At 37.3% G+C, this 19,802-nt stretch overlaps 1 protein-coding gene and 1 non-coding gene across 2 annotated transcripts; one reads left to right on the top strand and one right to left on the bottom strand.

Annotated features, from left to right (window-relative positions):
• Positions 1–2,009: 2,009 nt before the first annotated feature.
• LOC148572271 (small nucleolar RNA R71) lies at positions 2,010–2,116 on the bottom strand. The gene has a single exon (XR_015908203.1). It is a non-coding gene; the product is annotated as a small nucleolar RNA R71 (small nucleolar RNA).
• A 7,413-nt stretch (positions 2,117–9,529) lies between these two features.
• On the top strand, positions 9,530–12,996 carry LOC148572270 (uncharacterized). The gene is made up of 5 exons (XM_088507432.1): positions 9,530–9,769; positions 11,732–11,879; positions 12,016–12,558; positions 12,724–12,782; positions 12,949–12,996. Exons 1-5 carry the CDS (start codon positions 9,530–9,532, stop codon positions 12,994–12,996), a joined length of 1,038 nt encoding a protein of 345 aa, XP_088363558.1.
• The last annotated feature ends 6,806 nt before the right edge of the window (positions 12,997–19,802 follow it).

Here is a 19,802-nt window from a genome sequence, read left to right as displayed (position 1 = left end):
TCGAAAAATACAAAAAAATTTACAAAATCATAAAATCAAAAATAATTTTTGTGTTTCTTGTTTGAGTCTAGAGTCAAGTTTCAAGTTTGGGGCCAATTGCATCTTTTTAATTTTCAAAAAAATTATTTTCGAAAATCTCATGCATTGCATTCTTCATGATCTTCAAGTTGTTCTTGGCCAGTCTTCTTGTTTGATCTTCATATTTTCTTGTTTTGTGTCTTTTCTAGTTTTTCATATGCATTCTCAATTTGTTAGTGTCTAAAGTTTGAAAATTTCTAAGTTTGTTGTCTTGCATGTTTTCCTTTTCTTAAAAATTTTCAAAAATAAGTCTTGATGTTCATCTTGATCTTCAAAGTGTTCTTGGTGTTCATCTTGACATTCATAGTGTTCTTCCATGCATCATCTGTTTTGATCCAAAATTTTCATGCATTGAGTCTTTGGAGTTGTTTTTCTCTTTCTTCATTGAAAATTCAAAAACCAAAAAATATCTTTCTCTTATTTCACTCATAATTTTCGAAAATTTGATTTGATTCAGTCAAAAAATTTTTAAAATTTAGTTATTTCTTATGAGTCAAATCAAATTTTCAAATTAAAAACCTTATCTTTTTCAAAAATCACATCTTTTTCATTTTTCTTTCATAATTTTCGAAAATTTCAAATTGATTTTCAAAATTCTTTTTCTTATTTCTATTTCATATTTTCGAAATTAATGCTAACAATTAATGTGATTGATTCAAAAATTTTAAGTTTGTTACTTGCCTAGTAAGAAATGTTCAATCTTTAAACTCTAGAATCATATCTTTTTAGTTTCTTGTTAGTCAAGTAATCAACTTTAATTTTAAAATCAAATCTTTTTCAAATTAAGTTTCAATCACATCTTTTTTCAAAATCAATTTCAAAATCTTTTCTAACTTCTTTTCTAACTTCTTATCTTTTCAAATTTGATTTTCAAATCTTTTTCAATTAACCACTTGACTTTTTATTTGATTTTAAAAGTTTACTATTTCAATCATATCTTTTTCAAAAATAATTTTCAAATCTTTTTCAATCAATCCTATCTTTTTGTTTCAATCATATCTTTTTCAAAACTACCTAACTAACTATCTCCTTCTAATTTTCGAAAATCACCTTCCCCTTTTTCAAAATTCCTTTTTGAATTAACTAATTGTTTTAAACTTTAATTTAATTTCATTTCATTTTTCCTTTTTTTTTATTTTCAAATTTCAATTTTAATTTTAAATTAAAACCAAAACTATTTTTTTATTATTTTTGAATTCTTCTCTTTCATCTCCTTCTATTTATTTATTCATCTATTAACACTTCTCTTCCACCCAAAATTCAAACACCATCTTCCTCTCTTTGTTCGAGTTTTTCTTTTCTCCTTCTTACATTCTTCTTTTCTTATATTCACATAAAGGAATCTCTATACTGTGACATAGAGGATTCCATATTTTCTTTTGTGTTCTCTTCTTTTTCATATGAGCAGGAACAAGGATAAGAACATTCTTGTTGAAGCTGATCCTGAACCTGAAAGGACTCTGAAGAGGAAGCTAAGGGAAGCTAAAGCACAACTCTCTGGAGAAAATCTGACAGAAATTTTTGAAAAAGAAGACAACATGGCCGAAAATAATAATAATGCAAGGAAGATGCTTGGTGACTTTACTGCACCAAATTCCAATTTACATGGAAGAAGCATCTCAATCCCTGCCATTGGAGCAAACAATTTTGAGCTGAAACCTCAATTAGTTTCTCTGATGCAACAGAATTGCAAGTTTCATGGACTTCCATCAGAAGATCCTTTTCAGTTCTTAACTGAATTCTTGCAGATCTGTGATACTGTAAAGACCGATGGGGTTGATCCTGAGGTCTACAGGCTTATGCTTTTTCCATTTGCTGTAAGAGACAGAGCTAGAGTATGGTTAGACTCTCAACCTAAGGATAGCCTGAACTCTTGGGATAAGCTGGTCACGGCTTTCTTAGCCAAGTTCTTTCCTCCTCAAAAGCTTAGTAAGCTTAGAGTGGATGTTCAAACTTTCAGACAGAAAGAAGGAGAATCCCTCTATGAAGCTTGGGAGAGATATAAGCAACTGACCAAAAAGTGTCCTTCTGACAGGCTTTCAGAATGGACCATCCTGGATATATTCTATGATGGTCTATCTGAATTATCAAAGATGTCATTGGACCATTCTGCAGGTGGATCTATTCACCTAAAAAAAACGCCTGCAGAAGCTCAAGAACTCATTGACATGGTTGCAAATAACCAGTTCATGTACACTTCTAAAAGGAATCCTGTGAATAATGGGACGCCTATGAGGAAAGGAGTTCTTGAAATTGATACTCTGAATGCCATATTGGCTCAGAATAAAATATTGACTCAGCAAATCAATATGATCTCTTAGAGTCTGAATGGATTGAAGGAATCATCCAACAGTACTATAGAGGCATCTTCTGAAGAAGAAGCTTATGATCCTGAGAACCCTGCAATAGCAGAGGTGAATTACATGGGGGAACCCTATGGACACACCTATAATCCCTCATGGAGAAATCACCCAAATTTCTCATGGAAGGATCAACAAAAGCCTTAACAAGGCTTTAACAATGGTGGATGAAACAGGTTCAGCAATAGCAAGCCTTTTCCATCATCCACTCAGCAACAGACAGAGAATTCTGAGCAGAATCCATCTAGCTTAGCAAATATAGTCTCTGATCTATCTAAGGCCACTTTAAGTTTCATGAATGAAACAAGGTCCTCCATTAGAAATTTGGAGGCATAAGTGGGCCAACTAAGTAAAAGAGTCACTAAAACTCCTCCTAGTACTCTCCCAAGCAATACAGAAGAAAATCCAAAAAGAGAGTGCAAGGCCATTGATTTAACCATCATGGCTGAACCTACAAGGGAAGGAGAGGACGTGAATCCCAGTGAGGAAGACCTCCTGGGACATCCAGTGATCAATAAGGAGTTTCCCTCTGAGGAACCAAAGGAATCTGAGGCTCATCTAGAGACCATAGAGATTCCATTGAACCTCCTTATGCCATTCATGAGCTCTGATGAGTATTCTTCTTCTGAAGAGAATGAAGATGTCACTGAAGAGCAAGTTGCCAAGTACCTTGGTGCAATCATGAAGCTGAATGCCAAGTTATTTGGTAATGAGACTTGGGAAGATGAACCTCCCTTGCTCATTAATGAACTGAGTGATCTGGATCAACTGACACTACCTCAGAAGAAACAGGATCCTGGAAAGTTCTTAATACCTTGTACCATAGGCACCATGACCTTTGAGAAGGCTCTATGTGACCTTGGATCAGGGATAAACCTCATGCCACTCTCTGTAATGGAGAAACTAGGAATCTTTGAGGTGCAAGCTGCTAGAATCTCATTAGAGATGGCAGACAACTCAAGAAAATAGGCTTATGGACAAGTAGAGGACGTGCTAGTAAAGGTTGAAGGCCTTTACATCCCTGCTAATTTCATAATCCTGGACACTGGGAAGGATGAGGATGAATCCATCATCCTTGGAAGACCCTTCCTAGCCACAGTAAGAGCTGTGATTGATGTGGACAGAGGAGAACTGATCCTTCAACTGAATGAGGACAATCTTGTGTTTAAAACTCAAGGATCTCCTTCTGTAACCATGGAGAGGAAGCATGAAAAGCTTCTCTCACTGCAGAGTCAACCAAAGCCCCCACTGTCAAACTCTAAGTTTGGTGTTAGGAGGCCACAACCAAACACTAAGTTTGGTGTTGAACCCCCACACTCAAACTCTAAGTTTGGTGTTGGGAGGTTCCAACCTTGCTCTGATTATCTGTGAGGCTCCATGAGAGCTCACTGTCAAGCTATTGACATTAAAGAAGCGCTTGTTGGGAGGCAACCCAATGTTATTTAATCATATCTATTTTATTTTCTTTTTGTTATTTTCGTGTTTTATTAGGTTGATGATCATGTGGAGTCACAAAAACTACTGAAAAATCAAAAACAGAATGAAAAACAGCATTAAAAATAGCACACCCTGGAGGAAGAGCTTACTGGCGTTTAACGCCAGAACAGAGCATGAAACTAGCGTTAAACGCCAGAAACAAGCAGCAGTCTGGCGTTTAAACGCCAGGATTGCACCCAGAGGAAAGCTGGCGTTAAACGCCAGAAACAAGCATAGAGCTGGCGTTTAACGCCAGAAACAAGCATCTACCTGGCGTTAAACGCCATAAACAAGCAATATTTGGGCGTTTAATGCCAGAAACAGGCAGCAGCCTAGTGTTAAATGCCAGGATTGCATGTATAGGGCGTTTTACACGTCTAAAAGGTGCAGGGATGAGAAATCCTTGACACCTCAGGATCTGTGGACCCCACAGGATCCCCACATCTTCTTCTCTCCTCTTCACACATTTTCATAACTCTCTTCTCCAAATACCCTTCACCAATCACCTCAATCACTCTTTCCCATCACCTCTTCACCACTCACATCCATCATCTCTTCCCCATAAACCCCACCTACCTCCAAAATTCAAACTCTTTTCCCTCCCAAACCCAACCCTAATGGCCGAAACTTCACCCCCCCACTCCTATATAAACCCCTCATTCCTTCTTCATTTTCACACAACACAACCCTCTCTTCTCTTCCTTAGCCGAAACCTACTCTCTCTCCCTCTCCTCCATTTCTCTTCTTCCTCTACTTCTTTTCTTTTCTTTTGCTCGGGGACGAGCAAACATTTTAAGTTTGGTGTGGTAAAAGCATAGCTTTTTATTTTTCCATAACCATTTATGGCACCTAAGGCCAGAGAAACCTCAAGAAAGAGGAAAGGGAAGGCAATTGCTTCCACCTCTGAGCCATGGGAGATGGAGAGATTCATCTCAAAGGTCCATCAAGACCACTTCTATGAAGTTGTGGCCAAGAAGAAAGCGATCCCTGAGGTTCCTTTCAAGCTCAAGAAGAATGAGTATCCGGAGATCCGACTTGAGATCCAAAGAAGAGGTTGGGAAGTTCTCACCAACCCCATTCAACAAGTCGGGATCCTAATGGTTCAAGAGTTCTATGCAAATGCATGGATCACTAGGAACCATGATCAAAGTGTGAACCCGAATCCGAAGCATTGGCTTACCATGGTTCGGGGGAAATACTTAGATTTCAGTCCGAAAAATGTAAGGCTGGCGTTCAACTTACCAATGATGGAAGAGAATGCACGCCCCTACACAAGAAGGGTCAACTTTGATCAAAGGTTGGACCAAGTCCTCATAGACATATGTGAGGAAGGAGCTCAATGGAAAATTGACTCAAGAGGCAAGCCGGTTCAATTAAGAAGGCATGACCTCAAACCAGTGGCTAGGGGATGGCTAGAGTTCATTCAACGCTCAATCATTCCTACTAGTAACCGGTCTGAAGTTACTATAGACCGGGCCTTCATGATCCATAGTATCATGATTAGAGAGGAGGTAGAAGTTCATGAGATTATACCTCAAGAACTTTACAAGGTGGCTGACAAGTCCTACACTTGGGCAAGGTTAGCCTTTCCTCACCTCATATGTCACCTCTGCAATTCGGCTGGAATTGACATAGAGGGAGACATCCTCATTGAAGAGGATAAGCCCATCACTAAGAAAAGGATGGAGCAAACAAGAGATCATGGACCTTAACATGAACATGAGGAAATTCCTCACCATGAAATCCCTGAGATGCCTCAAGGGATGCACTTCCCTCCACAAAATTATTGGGAGCAAATCAACACCTCCCTAGGAGAATTAAGTTCCAACATGGGATAATTAAGGGTGGAGCACCAAGAGCACTCCATCATCCTCCATGAAATTAGAGAAGATCAAAGAGCTATGAGGGAGGAGCAAGAAAGACAAGGAAGAGACATAGAGGAGCTCAAGAGCACCATTGGTTCTTCAAGAAGAGGAAGACGCCACCCTCACTAAGGTGGACTCATTCCTTAATCTCCTTGTTTATTTATTTTCCCTGTTTTTCGATTTTTGAGCTTTATGTTTATTTATATTTGTGTCTTATTACATGATCATTAGTGTCTGAGTGTCTATGCCTTAAAGTTACGACTATGACTCCATCATCTCTCTTAAATGAAAACTGTTTTAATTACAAAAGAACAAGAAGTACATGGTTTCGAATTCATCCTTGAAATTAGTTTAATTATTTTGATGTGGTGACAATACTTTTTGTTTTCTGAATGAATGCTTGAACAGTGCATATGTCTTTTGAAGTTGTTGTTTATGAATGTTAAATATGTTGGCTCTTGAAGAATAAGGAAAAAGGAGACATGTTATTTGATGATCTGAAAAATCATAAAAATGATTCTTGAAGCAAGAAAAAGTAGTGAATACAAAAGCTTGCAGAAAAAAAATAGCGAAAAAAAAAGAAAAAAAAAAGAAAAAGAAAGAGCAAGCAGAAAAAGCCAAAAGCTCTTTAAACCAAAAGGCAAGAGCAAAAAGCCAATAGCCCTTAAAACCAAAAGGCAAGGGTAAATAAAAAGCATCCAAGGCTTTGAGCATCAGTGGATAGGAGGGCCTAAAGGAATAAAATCCTGGCCTAAGCGGCTAAACCAAGCTATCCCTAACCATGTGCTTGTGGCGTGAAGGTGTCAAGAGAAAACTTGAGACTGAGCGGTTAAAGTCAAGGTCCAAAGCAAAAACAGAGTATGCTTAAGAACCCTGGACACCTCTAATTGGGGACTTTAGCAAAGATGAGTCACAATCTGAAAAGGTTCACCCAGTTACGTGTCTGTGGCATTTATGTATCCGGTGGTAATACTGGAAAATAAAGTGCTTAGGGCCACGGCCAAGACTCATAAAGTAGCTGTGTTCAAGAATCAACATACTGAACTAGGAGAATCAATAACACTATCTGAATTCTAAGTTCCTATAGATGCCAATCATTCTGAACCTCAATGGATAAAGCGAGATGCCAAAACTATTCAAGAGGCAAAAAGCTACAAGTCCCGCTCATCTGATTGGAGCTAAGTTTCATTGATACTTTGGAATTTATAGTATATTCTCTTCTTTTTATCCTATTTGATTTTCAGTTGCTTGGGGACAAGCAACAATTTAAGTTTGGTGTTGTGATGAGCGGATAATTTATACGCTTTTTGGCATTGTTTTTACATAGTTTTCAGTATGATTTAGTTAGTTTTTAGTATATTTTTATTAGTTTTTAATAAAAATTCACATTTCTGGACTTTACTATGAGTTTCTGTGTTTTTCTGTGATTTCAGGTAATTTCTGGCTAAAATTGAGGGACCTGAGCAAAAATCTTATTTAGGCTGAAAAAGGATTGCAGATGCTGTTGGATTCTGACCTCCCTGCACTCAAAGTGGATTTTCTGGAGCTACAGAACTTCAAATGGCACACTCTTAATTGCGTTGGAAAGTAGACATCTAGGGCTTTCCAGCAATATATAATAGTCCATACTTTGATTAAGGATAGATGACATAAACTGGCGTTCAACGCCAGCTTCATGCTGCATTCTGGAGTTAAACGCCAGAAACATGTTGCAAAGTGGAGTTAAACGCCAGAAATAGGTTACTAACTAGCGTTCAACTCCAAGAGAAGCCTCTACACGTGTAAAGCTTAATGCTCAGCCCAAGCACACACCAAGTGGGCCCCAGAAGTGGATTTCTGCATCATTTACTCATTTCTGTAAATCCTAGTAACTAGTTTAGTATAAATAGAACTTTTTACTATTGTATTAGGGGATCTTTGATCAGTTTTATGCTATCTTATACTTTCATGGGGCTGGCCATTCGGCCATGTCTGGACCATTATCACTTATGTATTCTCAACGGTAGAGTTTCTACACACCATAGATTAAGGTATGGAGCTCTGCTGTTCCTCATGAATTAATACAAAGTACTACTGTTTTTCTATTCAATTCAAGCTTATTTCGCTTCTAAGATATTCATTCGCACCCAAGAACATGATGAATGTGATGATTATGTGACGCTCATCATCATTCTCACTTATGAACGCATGCCTGACAACCACTCCGTTCTACATGCAAACAAGCTAGAATGAGTATCTCTTAGATATCTAATACAGGGGACCGAGTCCGAGATATTAGAATCTTCGTGGTATAAGTTAGAACCCATGGATGGCCATTCTTGAGATCCGGAAAGTCTAAACCTTGTCTGTGGTATTCCGAGTAGGATCTGGAAAGGGATGGCTGTGACGAGCTTCAAACTCGCGAGTGCTGGGCGTAGTGACAGACGCAAAAGGATAGTAAATCCTATTCCAGCATGATCGAGAACCGACAGATGATTAGCTATGCAGTGACAGCGCATTGGACCATTTTCACAGAGAGGATGGGATGTAGCCATTGACAACGGTGATGCCCTACATACAGCTTGCCATGGAAAGGAGTAGGAATGGTTGGATGAAGACAGCAGAAAAGCAGAGGTTTAGAGGAACGAAAGCATCTCTATACGCTTGTCTGAAATTCTCACCAATGAATTACATAAGTATCTCTATCTTTATGCTTTATTTATATTTTAATTATCAAATATCCACAATCAATTAAATTCGCCTGACTGAGATTTACAAAGTGACCATAGCTTGCTTCAAGCCAACAATCTCCGTGGGATCGACCCTTACTCACGTAAGGTTTATTACTTGGACGACCCAGTGCACTTGCTGGTTAGTTGTGCGAAGTTGTGACAAAGAATCAAGATTATGAACGTGCGTATAAAGTTTTCAGCGCCGTTACCAAGGAATGGAACCGTCACGATTTCTGCGCACCAATTATGCCAACATATATTTTCCATGGTTCACGATGATGCGATGATTGGTATAAAGGTGTTGCAAGGTTCAATAGAGTCAACCTATGGGTACAACGTGTCGTACATGAAAGTTTGGCATGCAAAGTAAAAGGTAATTGCAAAAATTGATGGAGATTAGGATGTGTCATATAATATCAACTGCGGAAGTATTTCAATGCTTTGAAAACTTTCACTCTAGGTATTTGAAAGATGTTATAGATTTTTTTATTTGCATTAATATTGGTTACTAGAGTCCCTTTTTGTTGTTAATGAATGACCATGCTCGTTGTAAGCACAACTGTCGATCTATAGATGAAAACGTACTACATTGGCAAGTGGCAGCATGTTAGATCATGATAGTATTATGTTTCACCAGGTATTCTAAGAATTTCTATTGTGTGTCGAGGCATTTAAGCATTGCAAGCCTTTGGTCTCAACTGATGGAACACACTTGTATGGTAAGTACTGGGGCACCTTATTGATGGAAATAGCACAAGATGAGAATAATAACATTTTGCCAATTACTTTCGTAATTATGGATAGGGAGAATACAGATTCTTGGTACTTTTTCCTGACCAACTTAAGGAGGCATGTAGCTCATCAACCGGGGATTGTGATCATTTTTGATAGGCATACAATAATAAAGGCAGCACTAGAGCGGCTTGATTGTAGGTGGGAACACAATGTTTACTGTGTGAGACATATTACCTCAAACTTTGCAACACATTTCAAGAGTAAGGGGGCTAAAAGACATTGAGTTAGCGCTTTGTATTCGAAGATGCAAGAGCAAACACAATGTTACCTTGAGTTAATTAGCAACGATGATCTGGCCATATCTCCGACAATGATGACATGGATTCGAGAGTTGGATCCACCTAGGTGGCTACAACACTGTAACGATAGACGTAGATATGATCACATGACAACTAATCTTTCTGATTGTATCAACTCTGTTCACAAGGACACTCATAATCTACCAGTTTGTGCAATAGTGAATTTCACTTATCATCATCTCAATGTACTATTAGTAAACAAAGGTCGAGGGGCACAAGCCCATATTGGTTGCGAAGAGCGAAACCTACTGTGTCACTAATAAATCCCGATCTCCTTCCTGCTACAGGTGGATGGCTGTCGGAATCGGATGGTCAAAAGGCGAACCCCAAGTCAATGGGTGTATGTGGAAAGGATTGGGGAGTAATAAATGGGTCCAGTCCATCAAAGAAGGAAAAGAAATTTGTCCACCCCGCTTTCTCAATAGAATTGATCAAGTTTTATGTACCACCTCTAGGGATAAACCACCAACCTCATAACTGCTCTGATAAGCATGAACTGATACATAGAAGGGGGATCTTGTGCACCTAATGGCTAAGGGCTGTAAAAATCTCCAACAGGCATGACATGCTGTGGTGGCTCCTCAGAAAAATTTTGTGGTGGATCTTTGTGTGGGAACTCAGGCTCATCCATAACTGGTTCATTGTGAGCCTGCATCCTAGTCTGACACACCCGATAGTGCCTCCGATCTTGAGGGACCTCAAGTAACCTGACCAAGATACCTTGCCATACTTTGCTGGGGCATCGACGGGAATGTATATTGTGAGGATCAAGTATGGCATCTGGAAATGATAAAAATCTCCTAGTCCTTTCACAATACTACTTGTAGTAATCCCTACTAGGTCGCAAGGCCTCTACCATCTCAATCTTCAAATGATATGCATCTGTGTGTTGGTTTGCCCAAACTTTAAACCACATTGCTAGGCGAATGGGCCACAAGGAATCGTTGTTGTATGCCGATTGATGGTGAAAGGTATCAATGATCAACGGCGGGTTAGGTGGCCCTTGTTTTTCACCGAACTGTCACAACATTCTGTCTACATTCAGAATCTCAATCCATCGGAAGAATATGAGTTACACAGCAACAATATAGAAGTCTCCATGGGGTTTTTCTTGAAATTTCTCAGACATATTTGAAGCTATACAAGGATCATCATGCGACAACCAGTTGAACTACATAAATTAATACAAGGATTACATTACCAACAACATAACTACAGATAAAAAATTCAACAACAAAGAAAACTCTCAACTTACATCATCAACAAATAGACTGTCCAACCTTAAACAGTGTCATATCAGTCAACTTTTAACATAGTAATTCTACGCTTTATTTTTCCTATCCACCTGTCAAAAAAAGGAGCGACAATAAATTTTTGTATACAATAATGATTAAAAAGTGGATACCCTATGAAAAAACCATGCCATGTTAAGACCATACCTCGTATCTAACGAGAAAGGTGTAAGACATGCTGACATTTGGTGCCAAAAAAACTCTATAGTATATCCAGGACATCAGCAATGTATGACAACCACCTATAGCCTCAACATTATAATTGGTTGCTAAACACATGGCTTGATATAACCAACAAAGAAAAACACTACCCTAACTATAACTGCTTATGGCATCATAATTGTCCAATAGTGAAAGATATTGCACGCGCATGGTGTTGTTAACCTTATCTGGTAGTAGAATGCCACCTAACAAATACATACTATAACAATGGACGATTTGCATGAGGGCATTATCAGGGCATTGAATGGCATCTCTTAAAGTCGAGTCCTTAGCCACTTCAATTTTATGTTAAACTTCATGGTCCTAACATGCCTATCTGGAATATTCCCAAAAAGATATTCACATCGTTGCCATATATCTCTCTGGTGAAACTTGCTCCATGACCTCAATATACCATTTACAAGTTCTCAATATGCATATTATGTCTTGGAAGAGATTTATACATGCATCTACCCATGAATTCCCTCATAATTAAGCAGTTTAGTGGTTAATCCGGTTGTCAAACTTTAAATGATGGGTCAGCAGTAGATTGGATGGAAACTATTAAGTTTTGGTTTGCGAACAAGCATCAAAACAATGTAGAATTTGTATGTCTTCCCAGTTTGATTTTTCACCCGTTTTCTATGTTGCTAGGTTTTCAGTCATTTCTTATTTGGTTTTCCTCAAAACTGGGAAAGCTATGCAGAAAATTTGATTAGAGATGAATCAACTATTGGCACTCATTTGGGTAGTGTTGTTCCTAAAAATGTATCATCAAATGATCCTGAGATCTTCTCTGCTGGTAAATATTTGGATGACATTGCATGATTTGGTTCTATGATTATTTGCATTCACACGACTTGTAGTGTCTTTGATATTTTATCATTTCATATCTCTAAGATCTTTTGTTATCTAGCTTGATGTTTTAAGTGTTACAGCTCAAGAAAAATCTATCCTGTCTTATTCGAAACCTTTAAAGGAAGTATTTGGAGCTCATGGGAAGCCACATGCTAAAGGTGAATGGCATGATTCTAACGCTACATGTAGGGTTAATGCCGCTCAAGGTAGTGGCAGCATTAGACGTATTAGCAGGTATCATAACATGAAAGTCTGTCAGCAGAAGCAGCCAGCTTCTGGAATTACTCTGAAACATCCAGAGGAACTGAATAGTCCACCGACACCAGCTCAGCTACAATCTCTAGAAAAAGTAACTACAGTAAAAGTAAATACATCATCTGAACATCTCGATGAAAGTTCTACATCTAGAGTTTCTAGAACTTTATTTAAAAATAAAGAAGGTTGTTCTAGGAGAAAGAAAGCTACAAGTAAAAAAAGTCAGATCACGTGTGAAAGAAAAAGGGCTAGATCTGCCACTGCAACCAAATATCCACGAAAAAGGGGTTTAAGCCCCTCGATCGTTGGTGAGAAAGAGAAGATATCCTCAATGTCTGCTCTATCAAGTTTCAAAAAGTCCAGATCAAGTAAGTATTCCCTGTTAGTTATTTCCCAGTTCTCATTCATAAAAGCTAAATCTTATTTGGCCTAGAGATACTTGATGCACTAGTGCACTTTTCATGCACTTACTAATATCTTCGCTTGATGTTACTATTAATCTTCTTGAATTTTGTGCTCGAATCATATTGCAGGAAGGTTGCTTCTACCACCCTTAGAGTTTTGGCGTAACCAGATACCGATTTACAATGCGGTATGTGATATCTTTGATTGATTTTACAGCTTTCAATTAGCCTTTTTTCTGACCCCAGTATTTTCTTTACATTTATTTATGAAATCTATATGTCAGATTTGGTTAGCACAGAATTTTCGTTACTACTACATATTTTCCACTGTTTCATTTTTTTGTTACCATCTAGGACCATGAGGTTATAAAAATTCAGGGAGGTGCATCTGTGGTTCAATAGATATAGGTTCTTCAGCATCATTGAGCCGATACTTCTTTTGTTGTATATCAATAATTTTTTATTGAAGATTCAAATTTCTCTTATGTAGATGCTTTGTTGTTTACATTTGTCATTTTTTTATAAACTCATTCCTATTATGCTGCCTTATCGTGGATGCTCTTATACTGTAGCTCATGATATTTAGCAAGTGGAGGTCAATCTGTGCTAAAGCTAATGCAAAACTAAGATGTTAACTGTTACTAATTTGAAGAAAATCACAAAATTTTCTAGGAGAATTTGACATATTTTAGAGGTAAGTTGGAATATAATTGAAAATTTTGGGTCTTTATACTGAAACATTGTTATAGTACTTCTGTTCATCTAGGTCTATGGTCCAAACCAGATGTAGGGTGCTAGAAGAGATTGTTTGATGGTAGTTTGTTTAATCTCATAAAATTAAACAAAATAAACAACAAAAATAAGTGTGGAATCTAAACTTTTTTTGAAAACTGAGCATAAAAGGATAAGTATTTCTCTTGGATGAAAAATCAATGCAGTTTAAACAAGTTTCATCAACAATGCAAAAGATATGGGAAGAAGGATCTAATTTGAGAAATAGATAGTCGGGGATACTTTGCAATCATAGTTGTCAGAACCGAACCGGTAATCGAACCGGTCAGGTTATTGGGTCACTATGTCACTGGTTCAACCGGTGGGTCACTAGTTGAACCGGTTAACCCGGTCCCACATAAGTAAAACATAGAAAATAGCTAAAAACTTAAAAATTATCAGTTAAAAAATATATCTCCAATAACATTTTAATAAACATTAAGTCTCAAATCCTAAAAATAAGTAATACGAAAATAAACATAAAATTTGTTAGTACTGTTACATAAACAACTCAATTTAACATAATGAAACTAACAATTCATGGATTATATCCCAAGGAGTAATTTCAAAATCTGGATATCTTTCTTCATCTGACAAATCTGGAGTTACATCCTGATTGGTTTCATTCTGATTTGTATTTTTCACAGAATTATTATTAGCTTCATCATCAACCTGGACTAAATGACTGAATTCCTAATCAACCAGGACTAAATGACTAAATGACTAATCAACAATCAACAATCTAAACAATAATGGATAATCAACAAATTGAACAGAAATCAAACATAAATCAACAATCAAGAGAGATCAAAATCAAACAGAAATCAACATAGATAATCAATATATATCACAACAATATGTTACAAAAAACTGAATAATCAACAATCTAAATTCTAAAAGAAATCAAACAGAAATCAACATACATAATCAATCATTAATCAATTAATTCTAACCAAAACTAAAGTACTAAATTATTGAAAATTAAAATCTTGAATAACTTAAAAAAAATAAAAACATAAAAATACATACCTAGAGGGACGAGCAGAGAAGAGGGACTGAGGGAAACCGGAGGTGACGACTGACGAGCAGGAGGTGACAAGCAGGAGGCGACGAGCAGTAGGCGACGAGCAGTAGCAGTAGCAGGAAGCAACTTGAATCTTTGATGGAGGTGCTTCTGGGCTGTTGTGGGTGGCGCACTGTAACGGTTGCCTCCTTCGACGACGGAGAGCCGGGTGAGGTGGCTTAACGGGTCTCTCTCACACTCTCTGTCTCAGACTCTCAACTCTCAGGTGGTCTCTCATGGAGTCATGGCCAAAAGGTTTGGGAAGGGAAACACTGAAACAGGAAAAGGGGATGGAGGCAGGAGGCTCGAGCTAGGGTTTTCAGTTTCAGCAGCTCTATTTACTTTACTGAGTTTTTGTTTTTTTGTTTTTTTTTTAATTTTAATCGAAATGACGTCGTTTCAAGCGAATAAAAAAAAAGAGTTCGAACTGGTCTGGGTTAAATAAAACATGCCGGTTCACCAGTTTTGGCCAAACCCAGCCGGTTCAAATCGGGTCTTTTCGGTTCGCTTCCTTGTCCGGTCAGAAAGCTCACCCGGATCGGCTATGTCATCGGTTCACCAGGTTTTTGGTCCGACCAGACGGTTCAGTCCAGTTCCGACAACACTGATTGCAATAATGCAATGCATGGACTCCAGATTATTATTTCTTGTTGAAAATAGTCCATGTTGTTTGGAAGAGTCTATGCTTCTCTGCTCTGCGGTACATAAAACCTAATAATAGACAAATAGCATATTTTAGTTTTAGACTTATTGAGTTATAGTTCTTACTTCTCACTCCTTATCAGGTCAACAAAAATCTCAAAGAACTTCATCCCTAGGTCGACTGAAATTTATAGAAACTTTAAATGATAGAAATAAGATTTATTACATTTAAATTGGGAGTATACATTTTATTAGTTCAACTCACTTGTCAAATAAAATACATTGGCAGTTAACTGATGCTATTTGTGAAATGCTCTAGATTTGTCATATACAGGCATGTTTTCTTCTTTTTTATTAGTTAAACCTTGCACCTGTCATTATATCGGCAATCGCGACAGAAAATTTCTGTGCTCGTTACAATTATAACACCACACATACTTTCCTAAAAGACAAGCATGTCTATCTTTAATCTTTCAAGGCCCCATTTTTTTCATTTCTATTCGAGCCACAAACCATGCCAGATTTACTTAAATTGACACATTCAATTAAGCAAAGTCATGTTAGACAATCATCAATATACAAAATTTAGATAACCTAGCCATCATATCATTCAAGCATTACATATCTAACATAATTAGGAGGCCATCTAAAAGCTAAATTTTTTTTATAAATTTTCATATTTCAAAATGTAAACGCATAGTGAAAGAGACCCCATTCACGGAAAATACTAGCTCCATGCTTAAAGCCTCTTTACAGATCATGAACCTGCAAAATTAAGAAACCATTTCAAATCAATAAGGTCATATTAATATAGTCTACATTCAGAATCTCAATCCATCGGAAGAATATGAGTTGCACAACAACAATATAGAAGTCTCCATGGGATTTTCCTTGAAATTCCTCAGACATATTCGAAGCTATACCAGGATCATCATGCAACAACCAGTTGAACTACATAAATTAATGCAAGGATTACATTACCGACAACATAACTACAGATAAAAAATTCAACAACAAAGAAAACTCTCAACTTACATCATCAACAAATAGATTGTCCAACGCTAAAGGGTGTCATAACAGTCAACTTTTAGCATAGTAATTCTACGCATTTTTTTCCTATCCACCTGACAAAAAAAAGAGCGGCAATAAATTTTTGTGTAGAATAATAATTAAAAAGCGGATACCCTATGAAAAAACCATGCCATGTTAAGACCATACCTCGTATCTAATGGGAAAGGTGTAAGACGTCCTGACATTTGGTGCCAAAAAGACTCTATAGTATATCCAGGACATCAGCAATGTATGACAACCACTTATACCCTCAACATTATAATTGGTTGCTAAACACATGGCTTGATATAACCAACAAAGAACAACACTACCGTAACTATAGCTGCTTATGGCATCATAATTGTCCAACAATAAAAGATATTGCACGTGCATGGTGTTGTTAACCTTCTCTCATAGTAGAATGCCACCTAACAAATACATAATATAACAACAGACGTATTGCATGAGGGCATTATTAGGAATTGAATGGCATCTCTTAGGCTGCGTTTATTTTTGGAGACAAGACAGGACATGACACTAAGACAGAGACAATAGAATGGAGACACTAAAAATTATTTTTTGTGTATTGTATTTGGATACGATGGACAAGACACTAATGTAATGTCTTGTATTATGTTTGGATAGACATGGACAAAACTAAGATATTATGCGAAATAACTAAAATAGCTACATGATTCCAAATTTTTTACATCAAGTACAAATTAATTTAATAAAAAATAAGAGTATGTAGGAGTACAGAAAATTACAAGAAGAATGGTCTATGAACCAATAAGATAAAAATGGTATTAAAGTAACAAAAATAAGAATAAATAAAGTAACATAAGGTAGAAAAGTGAAATAAGTCTCCATTAATATAGCATGCCATAGAGAAGAGAATGAATGATAAAAAAAGAATAAATTAATTATCCAGTCAAGTAAGAAATTCTACCAAAAAAAGAGAGTATCTGAAAAAAAGAACGCAGAGAAAGAAGAACTACGATGTAGAAAAGAAGCTAAAAATAGGAAAAATAAGAATAGATAATAAGAATAATAAAAAATATCTATGGATAGAAAGGGAAAAAATTTTGATAAAGAAGTCCGTGTCCACCTTTTTAAATCTCGTGTCCATCATTGTCCTTCGTAAAAGAGTGGACACAAAAATATAAAATAGTGTCCTGGAGACAATGTGTTCCGTGTCCATGTCTCTACCTCCAAACACGTTTTAAACATTCGTTGTCCATGTCTCTGTGTCCTGTCTCCGAAAAAAAATGCTACTTTAAGGTCGAGTCCTTAGCCACTTCAATTTTATGTTGAACTTCGTGGTCCTAACATGCCCATCTAGAACATCCCCAAAAAGTTATTCACATCGTTGCCATATATCTCTCTGGTTAAACTTGCTCCATGACCTCAATATACCATTTACAGGTTCTCCATCATTGGGTAACTCTAATTGCATTGCCATGTCCTCTAAAGTAATGGTACACTTACCCTAAAGGAGGTAAAAAGTGTGAGTCTGGGCACCATCTTTCAACAAGTACACTAATCAACAGGTTGTTATCAATGATGCATAAAAAAATCATACACATTGTAAGTATGGTTCAAGCCTTTGTTGCCTAATCTCAGTCCCCTCACCCTTATGTACGGCGCCACCATTCCCTCTCAGCCCTCTTTCTGTCTCTCACCAGCCATCGTCACCACTCACCATCCTCAGAGTCATCTTGGCCCACGCCGAAGCTCTTCTGTTCGACTGCTTCTCTCACCTTCATGGCTACGGTGCTGCACTGCTTCTCGGTGATGACGACCCTCAGCGACGACGACACCACCAGTGGCTGCGAAGTTCGACGGTGCTTCTCTGTTCTATTTTCCCGGGCTGCTGTCCCCGATTGTCTTCTTCTTCTCTGCCACCATCAGTCAGCCATTAGAAGTCCCGACGAAGAGTAACGGGGATTTCACTATTTTCCATCTTTCCCACTCATGGCTGAGCTTACTTCAACAGTTCAACTCCATCCACTTCTAAAAATGCCAATTTATCTTGTTTTCAACCAATGGTTACTTATGCTTCTCCTCATTCTCATTCCAATTTATTTGTTTCCCTAAGTATTTTTCCTCTTTTCATTTCTTCGTAGTTTAGATTCTTCCAGTATTTTTCGTATGCGAAGGTTTGCTTGTATGAATGGTGGCTGGTTAAAGCTAAACATGGATTCGAAGGAAAGCAGTTAGCCATTGGAGGCATTGCATTAAAAAGGAAAGAAACTTAGCTTAATTTCGTATTAGGGTTTTTCGTGACCTTGTTTTACCTTCTTTAATGCATTTTGGTGATTTATTGAAATTGATTTGGAGTAATGTCTCCCTTAAAATATCTAATCTGGTAATTGTATAACTTGATTCTGTGAATCAGGGAAGAAGTAGTGCGTGTCTTCACTAGCGTTCCCATTGTGAAATGGCATGATCTGTTCTCTCTTGAGACCACAGTTGGGGTTTATATTATCATAAGGGGTTTCATTGACGAGCAGCACACCATTGATAATGGTTTCCCTCCTGAGATTTGTAGCCATTACTCATTGGTGTATTCTCTCTACTTCTCTTCTTGATTAATTACGTTTGCAAATTGATTCATTACATGGTGGTTTGGGAACTTCATATGGCATCAATATGCATATTCTTTCTTGGAAGAGATTTATACATGCATCTACCGATGAATTCCCTCATAATTAAGCAATTTATTGGTTAATCTGGTTGTCAGACTTTTAAATGATGGGTCAACAGTAGATTGGATGGAAACTATTAAGTTTTGGTTTGCGAATAAGCATCAAAACAATGTAGAATTTGTATGTCTTCCCAGTTTGATTTTTCACCCATTTTTATGTTGCTAGGTTTTCAGTCATTTTTTATTTGGTTTTCCTCAAAACTGGGAAAGCTATACAGCAGATTTGATTAGGGATGAATAAACTATTGGCACTGATTTAGGGAGTGTTGTTCCTAAAAATGTATCCTCAATTGATCCTGAGATCTTTTCTGCTGGTAAATATTTGGACGACATTGCATGATTTGGTTCTATGATTATTTGCATTCACACGACTTATAGTTTCTTTGAGATTTTATCATTTCGTATCTCCAAGATCTTTTGTTATCTAGCTTGATGTTTTAAGTGTTACAGCTCAACAAAAATCTATCTTGTCTTCTTCGAAACCTTTAAAGGAAGGATTTGGAGCTCATGGGAAGCCACATGCTGAAGGTGAATGGCATGATTCTAACGCTACATGTGGGGTTAATGCCGCTCAAGGTAGTGGCAATGTTAGACGTGTTACCAGGTATCATAACATGAAAGTCTGTCAGCAGAAGCAGCCAGCTTCTGGAATTACTCTAAAACATCCAGAGGAACTGAACAGTCCACTAACACCAGCTCAGTTGCAATCTCTGGAAAAAGTAACTACAAAAAAAGTAAATACACCATCTAAACATCTTGATGAAAGCTCTACATCTAGAGTTTCTAGAACTTTATTTGAAAATAAAGAAGGTTGTTCTAGGAGAAAGAAAGTTACAAGTGAAAAAATTCAGATCACGTGTGAAAGAAAAAGGACTAGATCTGCCACTGCAACCAAATAACCACGAAAAAGGGGTTTAAGCCCCTCGATCATTGGTGAGTAAGAGTAGATATCCCCACCGTCTACTCTATCAAGTT

The sequence above is a fragment of the Arachis ipaensis genome, chromosome B3, assembly GCF_059453495.1.
Source record: "Arachis ipaensis isolate K30076 ecotype BB chromosome B3, ASM5945349v1, whole genome shotgun sequence".
NCBI lineage: Eukaryota > Viridiplantae > Streptophyta > Magnoliopsida > Fabales > Fabaceae > Arachis > Arachis ipaensis.
The sequence above is the reverse complement of the archived record's forward strand: the minus strand, read 5'-3'. Positions and strand labels throughout refer to the sequence as shown.

Excerpts from the sequence above, each read along its gene's own strand:
- LOC148572270 (XM_088507432.1), top strand. The coding sequence starts at position 9,530 with ATGCAAGAGCAAACACAATGTTACCTTGAGTTAATTAGCAACGATGAT. Across the intron at positions 9,770-11,731 it reads TCACTTATCATCATCTCAAT|GTTTTCAGTCATTTCTTATT; the intron begins GTACTATTAGTA and ends CTATGTTGCTAG. Across the intron at positions 12,559-12,723 it reads TTTCAAAAAGTCCAGATCAA|GAAGGTTGCTTCTACCACCC; the intron begins GTAAGTATTCCC and ends ATCATATTGCAG.